We start from the raw sequence: 18407 nt of genomic DNA on the forward strand, positions 1-18407 counted from the left end.
TAGTTGCCATATTTGTTGGTGCGACGTAGTGTTAACCTCGTGGGTTTCATCCGGCAAGTCATCATACACTTCTGCCGTATCCGTCATCGGATTTGCCGCCAAAAGATCACAAATTGCTTGCCCCTTGATCGACTTCTGCTGTTTGAAGTGCAGATCATATTGGGACAAGAGAAGGGCCCATTTCGCTAACCACCAATTCATAGAAGCCGGTTGCGTCATAAATACCCGTACTGGATTAACATTGGAGATGACGTAAATCGTCTGTCCAACCAAGTAATGCCGCATCTTTTGTACTGCAAATACCAATGCGAGGCATTCTTTCTCAATCATCGGATATCGAGACTCAGCGCCTACCAAGGTTCGACTTAGGTAATAAACTGCCTGCTCGTGACCGTTATCGTCGTCTTGTGCTAGTAAAGCACTTATTGAGTGGTTCATCGCCTTGATGTAAATCAAGAACGGTTTACCTGATTTCGGTGCGACGAGAACAGGAGGATTCGCGAGATACGTTTTGATATCCTCGAATGCTTTTTGGCAGGCGTCGTCCCAAATAAACGACACACCTTTCTTGTTTAGCTTTGAGAACGGTTGGCACTTCCCAGAAAGATTGGAGATGAACCGCCGGATGTAAGCTAAACGCCCTTGTAACCCTCTGAGTTCTCTAAGATTTCTAGGGGGTTGTAGTTCATTTATCGCCTTTACTTTATCAGGATCAATGTGTATACCTTTAGTGGTGACGACGAATCCGAGGAATTTTCCGCTGGACATTCCAAGGAAGGATTTAGTGGGGTTCATCTTCAATTGATGATTCCGCATGAGATCGAACATCGTCTTCAAGTCCTTGATGTGATCTTCTTTGTTACGGCTTTTTACCACCAAATCATCAACGTAGCACTCGACCGTTTTCCTGAGGTGTTCTTAGAAAATCTTAGTCATCGCTCGCTGGTACGTGGCGCCTGCGTTCTTCAGACCGAAAGGTATCATCGTGTAGCAAAATACACCGAGGGGCGTTCTGAACGCTGTATGCTTCTCGTCGTCCGGATGCATCTTGATTTGGTTATATCCTGAAAAGCCATCCATAAAGGACATCCTCTCAAACCCGCATGTATTGTCGATAATGACATCCGTGATTGGGAGAGGAAAGTCGTCTTTTGGGCATGCCGTGTTCAGGTCCCTGAAGTCGATGCAAATTCTGATCTTGCTGTTCTTCTTCATGACTGGGACAATATTAGCTAGCCAGTCTGGATGTTGCTCCTCTCGGATGAATCCTGATTGGATTAATTTCTTAACCTCTGCCTCAATGGCTTCCATAATCTGCGGACGAAACCGTCTCTGCTGTTGCTTGACAGGTTTGGCATCCAGCTTGATATCGAGGCGGTGCATCACCACATTGGGGTCGAGCCCTGGCATGTCCTCGTAATTCCAAGCGAAGACGTCAACGTACTCCCTGATGAGAGCAATTAATTCATCCTTTTTATCTGGGGAAGACTATCGCTGATGAATATCGGCTTTGGGTTAGCCTCGTCGCCCATGTTAATTTGGACGACCTTATCTTCGGTAGGGGGTTCTCTCTGTTCAAACCTATCGCCATACTGCATGTTCAGGTGATGAACCCACGGGTCTTCCCATGTTGGCATTTGATCATCGTCCTCCATCATGGATGGATCAGCTGTAGCCATGTTTGACATTAGAGCTTTGAAGAGTTCCCCCAAACTGGTGTCGGAGTCCCCCTCTGAAGAATCTGACGGGTACCCGCATTGGTTACTGATTAACCAACCACATTCGTCTTCTGAAGAAGAGGCATACCCTAATCCTCGTCTGAACCTGTAATAATTATCCGGCTTCCCTTTCGGTACATACGCCGCTTTAGCTGGAACACGGGATCCTCGATCGAAGTATAAACCTTCTCCGAGTGCGAAATTATATCCCTGTTTTTCCATGAGCTTGCGCGCTTCCGGACTATACTTGGATAAATGCAGACCAGGCTTGTCGTCATTCTCATCTTCTCTCACGGAATGATCGGGTAGTGGAGAACCGTCTCCTTTACCGTAAACCACTTCTCTTTCGCCTCCTATTTTGGCAGGGACGACCACGGTTGTTCTGTAAGAATGCTGGAGGTGCTTCTTCGTTACATAGGACGATCGAAGCGGCATATACAAATCGGGATTATCATACACTCCCTTTAATACATCATCCAAAGACAGAGAGTACTCTAAATCGTCATTTATTTCATTATTGGCAAGCTGCCAGTTACAACTGCCATCTGACGATTGTTCATCATCGAGATTGATTACCAAGGGTACAATGTCGTTTATAACAAAACCTCCAGAGTAATCAAATCTGGCCTCAGTATCAGCTTCTTCTCCGCTGTCCGTGCCGTGGGCCGATGGTTCAGTATCGGATTCGTTACCATAAAGGAGAGAATCAGTGAAGTAATTCTCGTACCCTTTAAATGGTTGCTTATCCGCGACCACCGTCCTCACTTTATTATCAGTGTCGACATATTTCAGACACTGATGAAGAGTAGAGGGGATTATAACGTTACTATGGATCCAAGGCCGACCCAATAGTAAATTATAGGATGTCTCAGCATCTATCACGTAACACGTGACCTCCGTCTTCAGATCGCCCATTTGGCATTTTATCCGGATCTTACCCAAAGGTCTTGACCCGCTGGTATTGAATCCGTAGATAACCGTGCCTGTAGACGCCAACTTACTAACTGGAATGCCGAGGTTATGCATCAAGCGAAGTGGCATAATACTCACAGCGGAACCCGGATCCACTTGGATTCGGTTGACCTTGCTGGAGCAAATGTACCCAATAAAATATAAGGGTCGATCATGGTTTGAATTCTTCGTCTGCATATCCTCCTTGGTGAAGGTAATGCAGGGAAGATTCGTAGCCGCTATATTGCAATGCTGACTCAGTGGTTCTGGCTCTTCGTGCACCGGCTTGATTCGAGTCAGGAACGCTTCCGAATTGGCCAAGGCTTCTTGCAAGGCTTCCCGGGTCTCTTTGGACAACCGCAGCAACTCATACAGCGTTATCCATGCCGGAATGTTGGCTAATTGAGCCATGATATCGAAGACTTGCAGAGTTTTCGAGCTTTCCGGTTTGTCTCTTCCAATCGGACGATTGAAACGAGACTGCTTCGGATTCTGAACCTCCTGGGGATTCTTCTCTTTCGGTTTGTTGACCGACTGTTGTCGAGCTTCTTCGCCTGGTGTAGGACTCGCAATCACCCCCAGCTCTGTGAGAGTTTTGCCTGGTCCCCGTTGATCACTAGGTGGCGGATAATTGTAGTGATACTCATTTCCGCTTCTAGTGGCGAAGGCTTCTTGTTCTTCTTCGGAGAGCGGGAAAGTAGGAGCTTCATCACCATCTTCTTCGAAGATTGCTGAGGTGGCGTTGCAGGTCTTGCCTTTACCCTTTCTTCTCGAGGAAGTTGCCCACTGCTCGTCTTCAATGAGATCGGGGTGGACCCAAAGGATTTCACCGTTCGAAGTCGTGTGTGGCACCAGTCCCTTTTGACGCTGTCCGTATGGATCGTCATTCACCGTCTTCATCCCCACTTTGGTGATGCGCCGTTCTGGTTCGAACCATGTCGTGGGCACCGATCCAAAGCTGATTAACACCGCATTTGCTCCAACATTCTTAGACGGCTTCGGGGTTATGACGCCCACGTCGATTAACGCCTGGATCTTGTCCTTGAGATGGTAGCACGACTTCGTCGGGTGATGGACCGCTCTATGGTACGCGCAATACCTTGGGTCCGTCACTTTGCTGGCTCCTTCTTGATCCACGATCGCCGGCAGCTGTATCTTGTTGTTCTCCTTGGGTCCGTCACTTTGCTGGCTCCTTCTTGATCCACGATCGCCGGCAGCTGTATCTTGTTGTTCTCCAACAGGTACTTGAAGATGCCGGGAACCTCGTCATCTTTGAAGGAGTATGTTTTGGGAAACCTTGGCTCTGACGACTTCTGCTTCTGAGGCCATTGTTGCCATTACGGCTTTGGTTGTTGCGGCGCTCGCTGCTGCGGCTGTTGCTGAGGTTGCAATTGAAAAGTCTGATTAGCATCAACTGCATTAGCACGTGCCTTACCTTTCCCCCGGGGGTAAAGTTCTGTTGTGGAGCAGTCGTCGCCTGTTGGCCTCTTTCCGCCTTCTTCCTCCTGAGGAATCGCTCGGCTTGCTCCCCTCGGACCTTCAAGTCTTTCCACGTCTTGGACGGTGTTGTCCCCATTGCTTCCAACACATCCAGTGCAAGGTTGTTATGGCAGGTTTGGAGGATGAACTCCTCAGTGATCGGGTCCCGACAATTCATCGCTTTGTTCCGGAACCTCTTGACGAAGGTGTCGACCAGCTCTCCGTCCTTTTGCTTCTCATCGAGCAACGTTCCGATGGATATCTCGGTGTCGTCGTCGAAGAAGTTGGCGAGGAATTTGGTCTCCATGTCGTCCCAGCTATTCACGCTCCCTGGCTTGAGGCGACGATACCAATCGAAAGCGGCTCCGTGGAGAGTGCTAACGAATGACCGTACCATCAGAGGCCCATTACCGGAGATGACACCCAGGTGCGATTTGAAATAAATCAAATGCTGAGTGGGTGAACCCTTTCCATCAAACGGCGTGAAGTTAATGAGACTAAACTTTGCCGGATAGGGGATTGATTCCCATTCTCTCGGGTATGGACAAGGAATGCCCGTCTTCTTCATCTCTTGAGCGGAAATCAACGTATTGATTTTGCTCTCGAGATTTTTGATCTTCAAGTTTTCACTTGTATCTTCATTAGCATTCTCGTTACCACCCCCTGCATTGTCGGGAGGATTATTGGTATTATTCACACCTGTGTCCTCATCGTCCAGATTGATCTGGTTAGGATGACTTGGCTCGCCTTGCTGGTTTGTCAGCGCTCGGATTTGCTGGTCATGCATTTCTCTCATAGTCTGCATGGCCATCTGCATTTCGTGCTTGAAGCTCTCTTGCTGTTTAGCCATGGCTTCTTCGACCATCTTGGCCACTTGTTCCGCGCTTATCATCAACGACTCGCGGGGTTGACCTTCACTGGATACCGTATTGTCCGACGCAACTGCGGAACCGACATCCAATTCTTCATCTTCTGAAGGAGGTCTTGTCCGAATCCTGCCATAAGTTCCTCGTCTAATGGCTCCGGACTGCAGACGAGTTAGATACCGGGGTACTGGCGGAATTGACTCGAGATTATCCCGTGTCGATGCCCTTTTGCTGGTCATGTTGGTGGTGACCCTCAGAAATTCTCCGTCTTCGACTACCCTCCTTCTTCGTCGGAAACGCCTAGGCCTTGATCTTGGCGTTTCGGCACTGAGCCTTTCGAAAACCGAAACTCTTTCGGGGACCGTCTCAATGCAGTTGCATTCAGACAATACCGCCCGAATGAGTTTGGAACAGGGGCATTGAGTTTCCAATCTCCGAGGACTCCTCTTCCTGGTTTTCCTTGTGCTCCCGTCACGATAGTACAACTCGTCGGTTTGACGGTCGGAGCAACTCATCGTGTGTCGGCACGATCTCTCAGGTATAACGTTATCGTCATCAGACGACAACGTCTCCTTCTGAGGGCGAACTGCCTTCTTTGGGCTCTCAAGAGTCACGCGCCTCGAAACATGCCTTTTCGGGCGTGAGTTCTCAGCGGGCTCCTGGACTTCGATGCGCAAACTAGTGCGCGCAGCTGGCTTGAGCTCCTTGTCATGCTGAAGGTGACGGCGACCCCCAGTGTGCTGAGTCGTTCGGGGCTTCTTCACTGGGCCCAAACGCTCTTGAACTAGAGCCTTGCCTCGTTCATCGGGAATTGGACCGAGGCGCTCCAAGACTAATTTTCTCCTTTGGGCGATTCCGCAGGATCTCCCGGAGTGGCTACTGGAACACACGGCGATTTTCGGTTTGATTCGCCGAGGTAACCTTTGTGAAGCGCTGGCAAGGGTCGTGCCCTTAGCTGAATCGCCGGCTTCAGACTTCGGCTTCCAAACTTGGCGGGTCGGTGGCGGCTTTTGGCCCCTTCCTTCTGCAGTCTTCTTCGTGCCTCTTGGACTGAGCTCGTGCTTAGCGCTGACATTTGGCGCGGACGCTTTTGCGAATGCGGCTACTTCGAGTGTTGAACGTTCCCGTTTACACGAGACGCCATTACGCCTCGTTGGCGGCTTGGAGGACTGCAATTATGGCGTTTGGGGCTGTTTGCCCCTCCTGCTCTTCAGATCCGCGTTGTAGCGGACTCCGTCGGTGGACTCCATCGCTCTGGCGAATTCTTTGGCCAAGCGCTGGCGTCGCCTTTGGCGGGCTCTCTTTGAGAGAGTCACCGCCCCTTTGGTGACGGAGGAATTGGTTGGAACCAGCTTGATCTGGTTAGAGGTTGGTTGAGCTTCACCCGACGCGACTTCGGCGTCAACCGGGGTGAGATCCTCGTTGGTAGCTTCAACTTCTTCGTACCAACGCACCATTCTCATGGAGGAGAACTTCTTGGACTTACGGGGGGAGGTCGATCCAGACGAGGATGACAGATACTCCTCGAACTTCTGTTGATCGAATTCGTATTCGACCTCCTCTTCGACCGGGATGCAGATCCGCGGCTGCGACGCATCGATCTCGGCAGCGAGATCGTTGGCTCCCACTGTGGTCGCCAGATTGTTCGCGAGAAAAATTGTTTTCTTTGATGATTCCATTGATTACTTTGTTAACAGTTTATCGGTTACAAAGCTCCGGTCTTTTTATAAGATTCGGTTACAACGAGATCAAAAAAAGAAAATAAAAGATTACAACTTTCCTTTTATATCGAACAAATCACGAGCTCCTGTTTTGCGGTCACTCGCTTGCGTGGGTTCTTTGCCAGCGCCGGGTTTATCCGTGGACCACCGCGCGATCTAGATCCGGTCGGATCTACACGGTATATCGGGCGTTATCTCACGAAGGAAATAACGGACGTGGGGATTATTTCACTAAGGAAAATAATAGCCTAAGTGTCGAGATCGACCAAGCGATATCGAGACTCTTCTCGGGATCAAAGGCCAAGCTTTGATCCGGAGGAAATCCGTGTAGATCTCAGATCTGAATTCTCTCGAACTCCTGCCTAAAATAGCTAGGACGATCGCCAAGAATCAGATCTGGAAGTCCGAGTGTTGAGTTGCAAGTCCGGGGGTTGAGTTCTCAATTTGGCAGAGGTTCGGCTCCAGAAAATCCAACCTTTAAAAATGAGGCATCAAGGATCTATTTATAGGCACAATCAGGTCGGATCTGGGCCCAGATCTGGGCCCAGATCAGACTGTGGCTGCCACCCGAGCCACCCTTGGGTGGCTCGGCAAAGGCCGACCACACTTTGGGGTGGCTCCGGCCACCGGAGCCCCCGAGCGGCTCGTTCTGTTGGCCCGGCTTTTGCCGCGTCGTCCGTTTGTCCGGTTTCGTGGTTTATCGGTTTATCTGATCTTCGTCGTTGATCTGAATCCTGATTTGGCAGTCCGGATCCTGATATGGCAGTAAACCCGTTTCGGTGATTGAGTTCAAATCCGTTCAACAGTTGGATGACTCGATGACTCACCGATTCGGTGTTCGAGTTCGAATCCATTCCGTAGTTGGATGACTCGTTGACTCACCGAGCCGTTGGCTTGATTCCGCACGCGAATGGATGCATTCCGTTGCTTGCGTGCGATTCGTTAGCCTCGTCGCCTCGTTAATCCGCTTCGTTGCGTGTCACTTGGCTTCGGTATTGTGGACTAACGCTCGTGTTTAGATACGTCGCCCGATGGTCCGTCGATTTGTCGAATCAGCGTGCCAAGCTATGTTCAGGGACCTATAGGCACTTTTATACGGCTACAATGTTTGCTATTTTAAGTTTTGAAAAGTCAGGGTGTTTTGTTTAATTTTAAACTTTTGAGGGTATTTTATATAAATTTGAAAACTTTTTGGCCTTTTTTTGTAATACTTCATGTATTATAATATGTTAGCTATATATGATTTCTCAATCTTATTTTTAAAATTGTTGCACTATAGGTAGCTCACGTGGGATTAATTTATGATATAATTAGTTCTAGGATAGATTAGAATTTAAATGAAATATTCACAATAGTATTTCATATGTTTTATTAATCTTATTTTTTTAAATTGTTTAGATACATGCAATTCACGCGGGATTAGTACAAGATATAATTTAAATTAAGATAAAGTAAGATTTGAATAATATATTTAAAATAGTAAAAAGTAATATTAATCATAAAATCTTTTTTCAAAACTCATATTTCTAAAGGAGTTACATATATACGCACATGAACTAGTAATTTATTTTCTTGCGAGAGATTCGGAAACCTTTTTATTTGAACCGAACTTTCCTCTTTTAGGAGCTGTTTGGTTCTATGTTTTTACCGTGTAAAAGGATGGAAAGTGTAAAAAAGTGGGTCCCAATGTCAGCTTTAATCACTTTTAATTGTTTGTTTGTAGTTGTGAAAATAGTGTAAAGTGATTTCATATGCTGATGTGGCTTGTAAAGTGATTTCATAAAAAAAAGACATGATTTTAGGAGAAAGCTAACATTGAAGTCAGGAAAAAATAATAAAAAATAATTCCAACCAATATGATCATTTGAGTAGGGACCACTTTTTACACTTTCCAAACAAACAATTAAAGTTACATTTACAAACCAAACAAGTGTTTTATGATTCCAATGGAATCAAAAACAAACAAAGAAAAGTATAAAAGTGAAATTGATGAGGTGGACAACAACTTTCCAAATTGTGTCATAAATACACAACTTTACCAACAACAACCAAACAGCCCCTTAGTAATTAGAGGAGATGAAACCCAAAAGATGAAAGGAAAAAGATTTTTGGCTGGCGGTCCAACCGCAAGCCAAGTAGCAGGGTTCAAGATGAAACTGACACAGTTGCCAGTTGCCGAAAGGACAACAGGGTAAAACAAGAGGAGCTAGGTCCGTTCCATATATAATATAAAATATTAAAAAATAATAATAGTTTGATTTCTATAACTCCGAACATGACAGCCTGTCGGCAACCCAACCCCCCTTTTCTCCCTTATCCCTCTCCATCTCTTTTCTTCCTCAACCTTTTCCTCTCTCTCTACGAATTTCGTTTTTCTCTCTCTCTTCCTATTTCCCCTCGTTGATCCTGGGGCTTCTGAGATCTCTCGCTGCGGCTCTTGGATCCGGGTTCAGCGCCCCAAGGGCTTCGTCTTGACCCTGGTATCGTTGGATTTGGCCTCCCTGCGCTCAGATTAGGGTTTCTACGTCGTGGAAGTTTTTGAATGCTGGATGCTCCGCTGAGGTACCTCTTTCTTTCTTGTGTTGTGAGTTGAATCTGTCAAGTTTATGATTGTTTGTGTTGTCAGTTGGGAGAAGTTTTAGATGAATCTAGGATTTACTCCTTTTGTCTTTCCTATAATTTTTACATGGGTTAATGAAGATGTGATGTTAAAGGAGTGGTATTTAGGAGTCGTGATGTTGATTTATTATGCGACACATTAGTTTAGAGATCAAGCTTATAGAAGCTTGATTTTATGCAAGAATTTGATTATTCAGGTAAGTGGAAGAAATGCCGGTGTTCTACGGTTAGAAGGAATGGCAAATATTGTCTTTTGACTATTTGATAAATCGAGATGTAGGTTATGTTGCGAGGAGGGTTTTTTGGGATGGTTGTTTTAGTGTCATTCAGATAGGTGGTACCTGCGTAGGGTTGGATGCTTGGTCCTTTGGTTGCTTGAGTATTAGGTTATAAGAGTGTGAAGTTTGTGTCTTTGTGTCTTTCAATTGGCCATGGTCCTCATTTTCCAGTATCCGCTAATCAACGTTGTGGTCTTCCTATGAACGCTCTGTTTTTGGCCAATGCCGTAAATTATTTGTCTTGTTTGTCGTCAGTGAGGCTATTAATATTTATGGAAACTCTCTTTTTTGTACTTGATTTAATGTTGGCGGCTTTTGGTTAGCCTGCGGTTTTAAGGGAGCTCCTTTCTTGACGAGTGCGACTGGGATTGACGAGTTGCTTAGTGTGGGTATCTTGACGATTGCCAATAGGCTGCGATAGACAATGTCAAATAACGTTATCTTTCAAGAAATGGAAGATAAATGAACCAATTAAAAAGAATAGGCTCTGAGCCAGTGTTGTTTTGTGTATGGATATTACATGGATCATACCTATATTTTGCCTGTTTACAACCCCATCAACAGTATCTAATAATATGCATGTCAATTACAAAGAAAGCTAATTACCAATTGTTTGTAGATATGTACTTAAAAGATCATATAACTTGCAAGATTTTGCTGGGATTACTTTGAGAAGAGTAGAGACATTGGATCAAAAGTTTTCAGGACTCGAGGACATCGTTTGTTATAGGAATCATGCTCTTCAATAGATAGTCTTTGGCCCTATTATTTTTTCTTTTAAGGATCATAGGACGGAGTCTTTTCCAGTCAACGTTCGACCTATAACATCTTAAATGCATAAAGGACCAGCCGACTTCTTTCTTGAGATAATGCTGGAATTTTTGTCTTAAGAGTTATAAAAACCTGTATCAGAAGGTTCAAATGTTTAAGGTGTACGTTTTACAATATTTATTATGGAGAAGAAATAACTGAATTCTCAATCTATTAGCACAACATATGGCTAGAAGTTATTTTGCAAGAATGGAAGAAAAATATATTAACAAAAGCTTCTAGACTTTAATTGAAGATGTTTTTATAGGATTAATGAGCATGAGTTTAGTTAGAAGACTTCTTTCTCATGTAATTTAATTAGTTTAATCAATGTCTAGAAGCTTTTTGTTTAACACTTGTAAGTGTTAGTATATTTTTCTTCTATTCCTGCAAAATAACTTTCAGCCGTATGTTGTGCTAATAGATTACAGATTCTCTCCATAATAAATGATCTAAAACTTACACCTTCAACATTTTAACCTTATAATACAGGTTTTTATGGCTCTATGATAGAAATTCCAGTATTATCTCGGGGAAGAAGTCAGCTGGTCTCTTATGCATTTAAGATGTTATAGGTCAAACGTTGACTGGAAAAGACTTCGTCCTATGATCCTTAAAAGAATAAATAATAGGGTCAAGGACTATCCTTTGAAGAGCATGACTCCTGTAGCAAACGATGTCCATGAGTCCTGAAAACTTTTGATCCAAGGTGTCTACTCTTCTTAAAGTAATCCTAGCGAAATCTTGCAAGTTATATGATATCTTATAAGTCCATATTTACAAGTAATTGTTAATTATCTTTCTCTGTAATAATAGACACCTACATATTTGCTACAATATTTTTGTACAACATCTTGTATAAAGATGCGACAGTGAGAGTGACCATTGACATGCATATTATTTGATATTGTTGATGTGGTTGTAAACAATTAAAATATAGGTATGATCCATACACAAGCCTATTCTTTTTAATTGGTTCATTTGTCTTCGATTTCTTAAAAGTTAAAGCTATTTTAAATTGTTATTTAATGTAGTGCACATTCTTAGATGGAGACTAAACAACTACCAAGAGTGCACCATCTGAAGAGATCCTAGTGAATTATTGATATAGGTACCTAATTGGGGTAAATGAAAAGATTAAATAAATATTGTTTTTTGTTATTTAGATTATTATTGATATATTTATTTAGATAATTAATTAATGCATGAATTAAAAGGCATAAAAGAGTACTATCCATCTTTTGAATAGTATATTTTTCCATTGTTTTCAGACAAGGTTTGATGCATCAGCTGTATCATACCGAATTTTGAGCATGTTTGTAAAATATAGCTAAAACCAAACTATTTAGTTGATAATGGTTGACAACGTTTAATACATGCTGATGTAGAATAATAATTCGAGCTACGAGATATGAAGTTTGAAGCAATTGAAGTTGAACGGATAATGCAATATTAGGAACAAATCATTGAATTTAAAATTTGTGATTAAACTTGGAAGTTACTTTATTCACTTATAAAACCGATCCGATATTGCTAAAACCACATAATCTTCAATACTTATACCAATTGGCAATAAACATGCAATCCAAATCTCGACAGTTTTGAAATTTCGAACCTTGTTTCCACATAAACAATGCACCACAACCCAGCATGTAAAGTTCATGCATTGCCTGAACCACGATTAATAGGTTCAAAAGTATAGACATTCTTTTTAGTAAATGTCTGAGATATAATTCCTTTTCTAATTCATTTTCTTTTTAAATTTCACAAATCATCCCTGAACTTTGGAGTGTTTTGCACATCCCTCCCCGCATCCCCGGACTTTATAAACTAGAGAACACCCTCTGAACTTGTCTTACTAAAATATGATGCCAGTTCGTTTAAGCTGCCTTGTGCTTGGCTTATGACATGTTTAAAAGAACTCTGCCCCTATTTACTTGATATATCTGATATATTGCCCTTCTTAAGGTACTGTCCCGAGGTATACATTCGTAGCAGGGGCCACCAAATCAAAAGCTATCATGGCTTCAAGCGTATCAAGGACTAGGAGCATAGATGGATCGACGTCAAAAATAATAAAAATAAAAATCAAAAGGTTTTGAATCATTCCCCGTGAACCTTTATCTATAGAGTGCAAAACAAAAAAATTGTAAGTATGAGTACAAATACAAGTCTTTTACTGGCAAGTGAGAGACATTGAACTATGACATAGGAATAGGAATGCCTAAGTTCCACGGGTATGGGTACCGCCTTATAGGACACGAAAAATTTGGAAAAGGTAGGATACAGGGACATGACTATATGTGTATGTTATGTACAGTTATATGTTTAAAATTTATATATTACATTAGATAAATATTATTTTTCCATTTACACAACCAATGTATAAGAAATAGACGTGAAGTGTAGGATATACGTCCAAGAAGTGTATGAGTGTTTTAAATTAAAACATGTAATATATAGTTGAGTATATGCTAAGCAAACATATCATATATTCGAGAATTGTCCAAGAAGTTTTAGTATGTGTACAGGTAGGGGTGTGTTGGGTATGGGTATGGCTGCCTTACAGAAGTATCCAGGTAATATAGCTTCTAATGGATACCATGATTATCATTATTTGATAATATTTGATGCTTCGTTCACACAATGTTATAACTCAAGTGCGTACATTATTACTTTTAAGAGCACCCTTAGTGTAGCCTTGTTTTAAGAAGCCCTACTGTTAGTATGTTTAGCACTTGGTAAAGTGGTGGTTTGATGATTGAGGAACCAGACTTGGTTAACCCATCTACCTCTTTGCACTTGGTTGAGTTTTAATAGGACAATTTTGCTTGGAATTGTGCAACTTGAGTTCCCTTTTGGCCCCCTTTATCTGTCTTATCATACCTGAAGTTTATTATTATGATTTCTGAGAACTCTTTTACTTTATTTTATCCATATTCTATAATGAGCATGAACGATTCGAGAAGTTTGATCATACCTGAATACTTTAGTTTTGTCATGAAATATTTTACTTAGTTCTTTTATTTATGTTTTACTTTAACTTATACCATGGGCTGGAAGTAGGAGGCATGTCATGCACAAGACTAACAATAAAAATCTTCGTGAGAAACAATTATTAATGATATTTTCAGCGTAAAACATCTTAAATAAAAGTCTACAAGTTTCCTGTTTAACACTTGTAAGTGTTAATATATATTGTTTCTATTCCTGCAAATTAACTTCCAGTCGTACGTTGTGTTAATAGATTGCGGATTCAGTTGTTTCTTCTCCATAATAAATGTTGTAAAACTTGCACCTTCAACATTTTAACCTTCTGATACAGGTTTTTATGGCTCTAAGACAGAAATTCCAGCATTATCTCAAGGAAGAAGTCAGTTGGTCCCTTATGCATTTAAGATGTTATAGGTCCAACGTTGACTGGAAAAGACTTCGTCCTATGATCCTTAAAAGAATAAATAATAGGATCAAGGACTATCCGTTGAAGAGCATGATTCCTGTAGCAAACGATGTCCTCGAGTCCCGAAAATTTTTGATGCAAGGTGTCTCTACTCTTCTCAAAGTAATCCCAGCGAAATCATGCAAGTAAGTTATATGATATCTTTTAAGTCCATATCTACAAGAAATTGTTAATCATCTCTTTGTAATAATAGACACCTATATATTTGCTACAATATTCTTGTGCAACATCTTGTATAAAGATGCGACAGTGAGAGTGACCATTGACGTACATATTATTTGATACTGTTGATGAGGTTGTAAACAGGCAAAATATATGTATGATCCATGTAATATCCATACACCAGCCTATTCTTTTTAATTGGTTCATTTTTCTTCCATTCCTTGAAAGTTAAAACTATTTTAAATTGTCATTTAATGTAGTGCACATTCTTTGATGGAGACTAAGCAACTACTAGGAGTGCACCGTTTGAGGAGATCCTAGTGAATTACTGATATAGGTACCTAGTTGAGATAAATGGAAAGATTCAATAAATATATTATTTTTTGTGTAGATTACTCTTGATATATTTATTTAGATAATTCATTATTGCATGAATTAAAAGGCTTAAAAGAGTACTATCCATCTTTGATTCTTTGAATAGTATATTTTTTCCGTTGTTTTCACGCAAGTTTTGATGCATTAGCCGTATCATAACGAATTTTGAGCATGTTTGTAAAATATAGCTGAAACCAAACTATATAGTCGATATTGGTTAACATTTAATACATGTTGATGTAGAATAATAATTCTAACTACGAGATATGAGGTTTGAAGTAATTGAAGTTGAACGGTAATACAATATTAGGAACAAATCATTGAATTTAAAGTTCGTGATTAAACTTGAAGTTACTTTATTCACCTATAAAATCGATCCGATACTACTAAAATCACATAATATCCGATACTTATACCAATTGGCAATAAACATGCAATCCAAATCTCAACCAGTTTTGAAATTTCAAACCTTGTTTCCACAAAAACAATGCACCACAACCCAGCATGCAAAGTTCTTGCATTGCCAGGACCACGGTTAATAGGTTCAAAAGTATATACTTTCTTTTTAGTAAATGTCTGAGATGTAATTCCTTTTCTAATTCATTTCCTTCTTAAATTTCACAAATCATCCTTGAACTTTGGAGTGTTTTGCACAACCCTCCCCGCACCCCCGAACTTTATAAATTAGAGAACACCCTGTGAACTTATCTTACTAAAATATGGTGGTAGTTTAAGCTGCCCTGTGCTTGCCTTGTGACATGTTTTAGAGATCTCTGCCCCTATTTACTTGATATATCTGATATATTGCCCTTTTTCAGGTATTGTCCCGAGGTATACATTGGTAGCAGTGGCCACCAAATCAAAAGTTGTCATGGCTTCAAGCGTATCAAGAAGGATCGGGAGCATAGATGGATCGACGCCACCGTTAATGACATTCTTAGCCCTGTTGAAGCCTTCCACCTCCAAACCATGTTCCAGCCAATGATAAGCCACGACCAGCGTTTTGACTTCGATCGCATCCCTGCAGTCCTCGAACTATGTTTCCAAGCCGGAGCCAAAGTTTCAGACGGAACCTCTTACAACCTAACACAAGATACTAAAAAATTGTATCAGATTGGTCAAGAGACTCTAGATGCATGGGAAAAACTCAGGGATGGAGTTCAGAAACTCTTGTTTGTGTACCCAGCTAAAGTTTGTGAGCACTGCTCAGAGGTTCACATTGGGCCCTCAGGCAATAAAGTTCGCGCTTGTGGGGTTTTTAGGTATGAGGGGTGGCGTGGGGCCCACCGGTGGAGGAAGGCGGGGGTGGACGATTTGGTGCCTTCGAAGGTTTTGTGGCACCGGCGGCCGCATGATCCTGAGGTGCTTGGGGATGCTGGACGGGGGTATTATGGTCATTCCCCGGCTGTGGTGGAGCTATGTATGCAGGCTGGTGCTAGAGTGCCGAAGAAGTACTTCTGTATGATGAAGTTGCTGGGATTAGCCCCCAATGTTGTTGAAGAAAATGGTATGAAGGTTTAGCTGAGGTAAAAAGGTATAAAGGGGAAGTATAGCTACTTTAGCTATTTCCGTCATTGAGAGAATTAATATGTTGCTTTGAAAGAAAAAAGAAAAAAAATTGCCAAAAGAATTTTGTTTGCAGTTTTCTTTATGTATATCTTGTCGGATTTTCAAAAATAATTTTGGTCATCCGGAGAAAATCTCGAAGGTATGTCTTTCCAATACACTTTCAGCTACATTTTCTAGCTCTTAAACCCTTGCATGGCAGTAGATTAATTGAAAGGCTATTTACTTTGTTTCTCCAGGTTGGTATGAGGCTTGACGAGAAAAAGTGGCTCATTGTGCAATGACGATTAAGTTTGATAAAAGATTTAAGGTTCCCAGCTTAGTTTGGTTTATTTTGCCAGTATCATGGCTCGGAGGTTTTATTGGTTTCCTGCATCAATGTTTATAATTTGCTGGTTTTTGTTGTTTCTATCTTTCATTATGAATTACAATCCATGAAAGAGTAATAGCCTCAGTACTTACATACAATGTAAAAACCTCACCTGCCTATTTTCTTCCTTCAATATTGTAAGAGGCCTCTTAATTAGTTCTCCACCACGCATGAACCAAAATCAACCATGGCTACCGTACTCATTATGAATGAAATATGACGCGCGCACTGCCATCTCTTGGTTTTGGATCCTTCTGAGGTAGTGCTGGTGTCTTAGTTTCAGTGGTTTACTTGACACAATCAGGTTCTGTTATTAAAAATATTACTGTCACCGTGTATGCTTCATATGAAACCTCTTCCTCTATGTGTGTATCCTTTTTCTAATCAATGGGCACATCTATTAAAATATTTTGCTGCACATTTTAATGGAACTAAAATTTGTTTGTTCCACTTTTTCCTCTTATCGATAATTTGTCTTCTAGAAATAGGTATACTTGCTGAACAGAAGCGTTCACGGTTTTTCAAAAACCTATAAAAAATTGCCTTTATTGACATTTTTTGGCAAAGAAATTTATATATATATATATATATATATATATATATATATATAGAGAGAGAGAGAGAGAGAGAGAGAGAGAGAGAGAAATATGGGTATGCTTGGTACCAAGCACAAATTTTATGCTTGATAGTGAGGTGGCACAATCCCCTCTACTTATTCAAATGAGAGACCACATTCACATAGGTTGAGGAGTGCATGGGGATATGCAACCATTTAAATGAGTGGAGGGGATTATGCCACCTCACTGTTAGACCCTAGAGTGGGGTGAATAGGGTCTTATGCTAATCTAATCCGATTTTATGCCAATTAAAACTAATTAAACAATTATTCTTGTAAGATAAATATAAAAAGTGTTATAAGTAAGAATAAACAATATGAACAAGGATATATCCTAACAATGAGATATATTATGAGATATATGCAAGGATATACAAATAACACAATGGTAAATAATCTAAACTAGATAGTGGGTAATATAAACAACAAGCAATATACAAAGGCGATATAAGATATGAACATAAAAATAAGTGCGCCAAAGCAATCACAAACAAACGATATGTTCATAGAGTTCGGTCCCCACGACCTACGTCTCCGCTCCTCACCTCGAGGAGATCTCCACTATCACAATCGGGTTTTCTGCGCTCACCCGAATAACGTTTACATCACACAATGTCGGTTTTCAACGCTCACCGATCAACGTTCACAATCTCACAATGTGACTACATTAACTACCACCTCAAGTGTTGGTCTCTAGCCCGTGTCTCCCTCAAGTGTTAGGAATTACAACCTCTTTCTAGGCATTACCACCTACCCCACTCTTCTTGGGACGATCCCGTCTTTCACCACACACTCCTCTCGGTGTACTAGTGTAATACAAAGTGACATTCACAATTAGGCACAAATACAATAAATGATTGTTTTCTAATATGGATGGGAACTCAATATAAGTTCACTCTCAATTGTTACAACTCCCCACAACCCAAATTATACTAAGTATGAAAATACAATAAGCTCAATGGTTGTGTGTGTAAGCAATGAGAAAATAAAATCAAACTCAATTAAGGTCTAGCAAATATAAATATGATAATGTAAATATAAACAAGCTAGATAATTAAGTTGAGAAAACTTCTCTAGAACAAGATGGATGGAGATGTGAAATGGAAAGCTCAAACCAAAAATGATCTCCTCTTCTTGTGAAACAATATTCACAAAACCAATTTTGTAAACAAAAACTTAAACAAACTTAAACCACACTTAAAACTTGTTTTTAAACTCTCTTGGTTGTGGAAAATAGCTATGACAAAGGGTTATATATAGGTTTTAAGAAACCAACCCCAAAAATCCACTAAAAAATAAAAATCAGCAAGTTACCATTACTGTGCAACGGTAACATTGGCGGTCGACCGCGAGAAGAAAAACTACAAAACTGCTCTCTGGACAACATCCGGTCGACCGTAGCGGTCGACTGCGACT

At 41.3% G+C, this 18407-nt stretch overlaps 1 protein-coding gene across 5 annotated transcripts; it reads left to right on the top strand.

The window, feature by feature from the left end:
• Positions 9028-16759, top strand: LOC109848721 (APO protein 4, mitochondrial-like). 5 transcript variants are annotated; one of them, XR_002248866.1, is made up of 4 exons: positions 9029-9297; positions 13768-14027; positions 15258-16147; positions 16245-16759. XR_002248866.1 is itself a non-coding variant. In XM_020418369.1 (3 exons), the coding sequence occupies exons 1-3, from the start codon at positions 9278-9280 to the stop codon at positions 15958-15960; spliced, it is 966 nt and encodes a 321-aa protein (XP_020273958.1). In that variant the 5' UTR covers positions 9029-9277; the 3' UTR covers positions 15961-16759. The 5 variants fall into 5 exon arrangements, 1 of the variants encoding a protein (XP_020273958.1); XR_002248865.1 differs by having other exon boundaries at positions 13785-14027; XR_002248867.1 differs by having other exon boundaries at positions 13789-14027.

The sequence above is a fragment of the Asparagus officinalis genome, chromosome 7 (genome assembly GCF_001876935.1).
Source record: "Asparagus officinalis chromosome 7, Aspof.V1, whole genome shotgun sequence".
Classification (NCBI taxonomy): Eukaryota; Viridiplantae; Streptophyta; class Magnoliopsida; order Asparagales; family Asparagaceae; genus Asparagus; species Asparagus officinalis.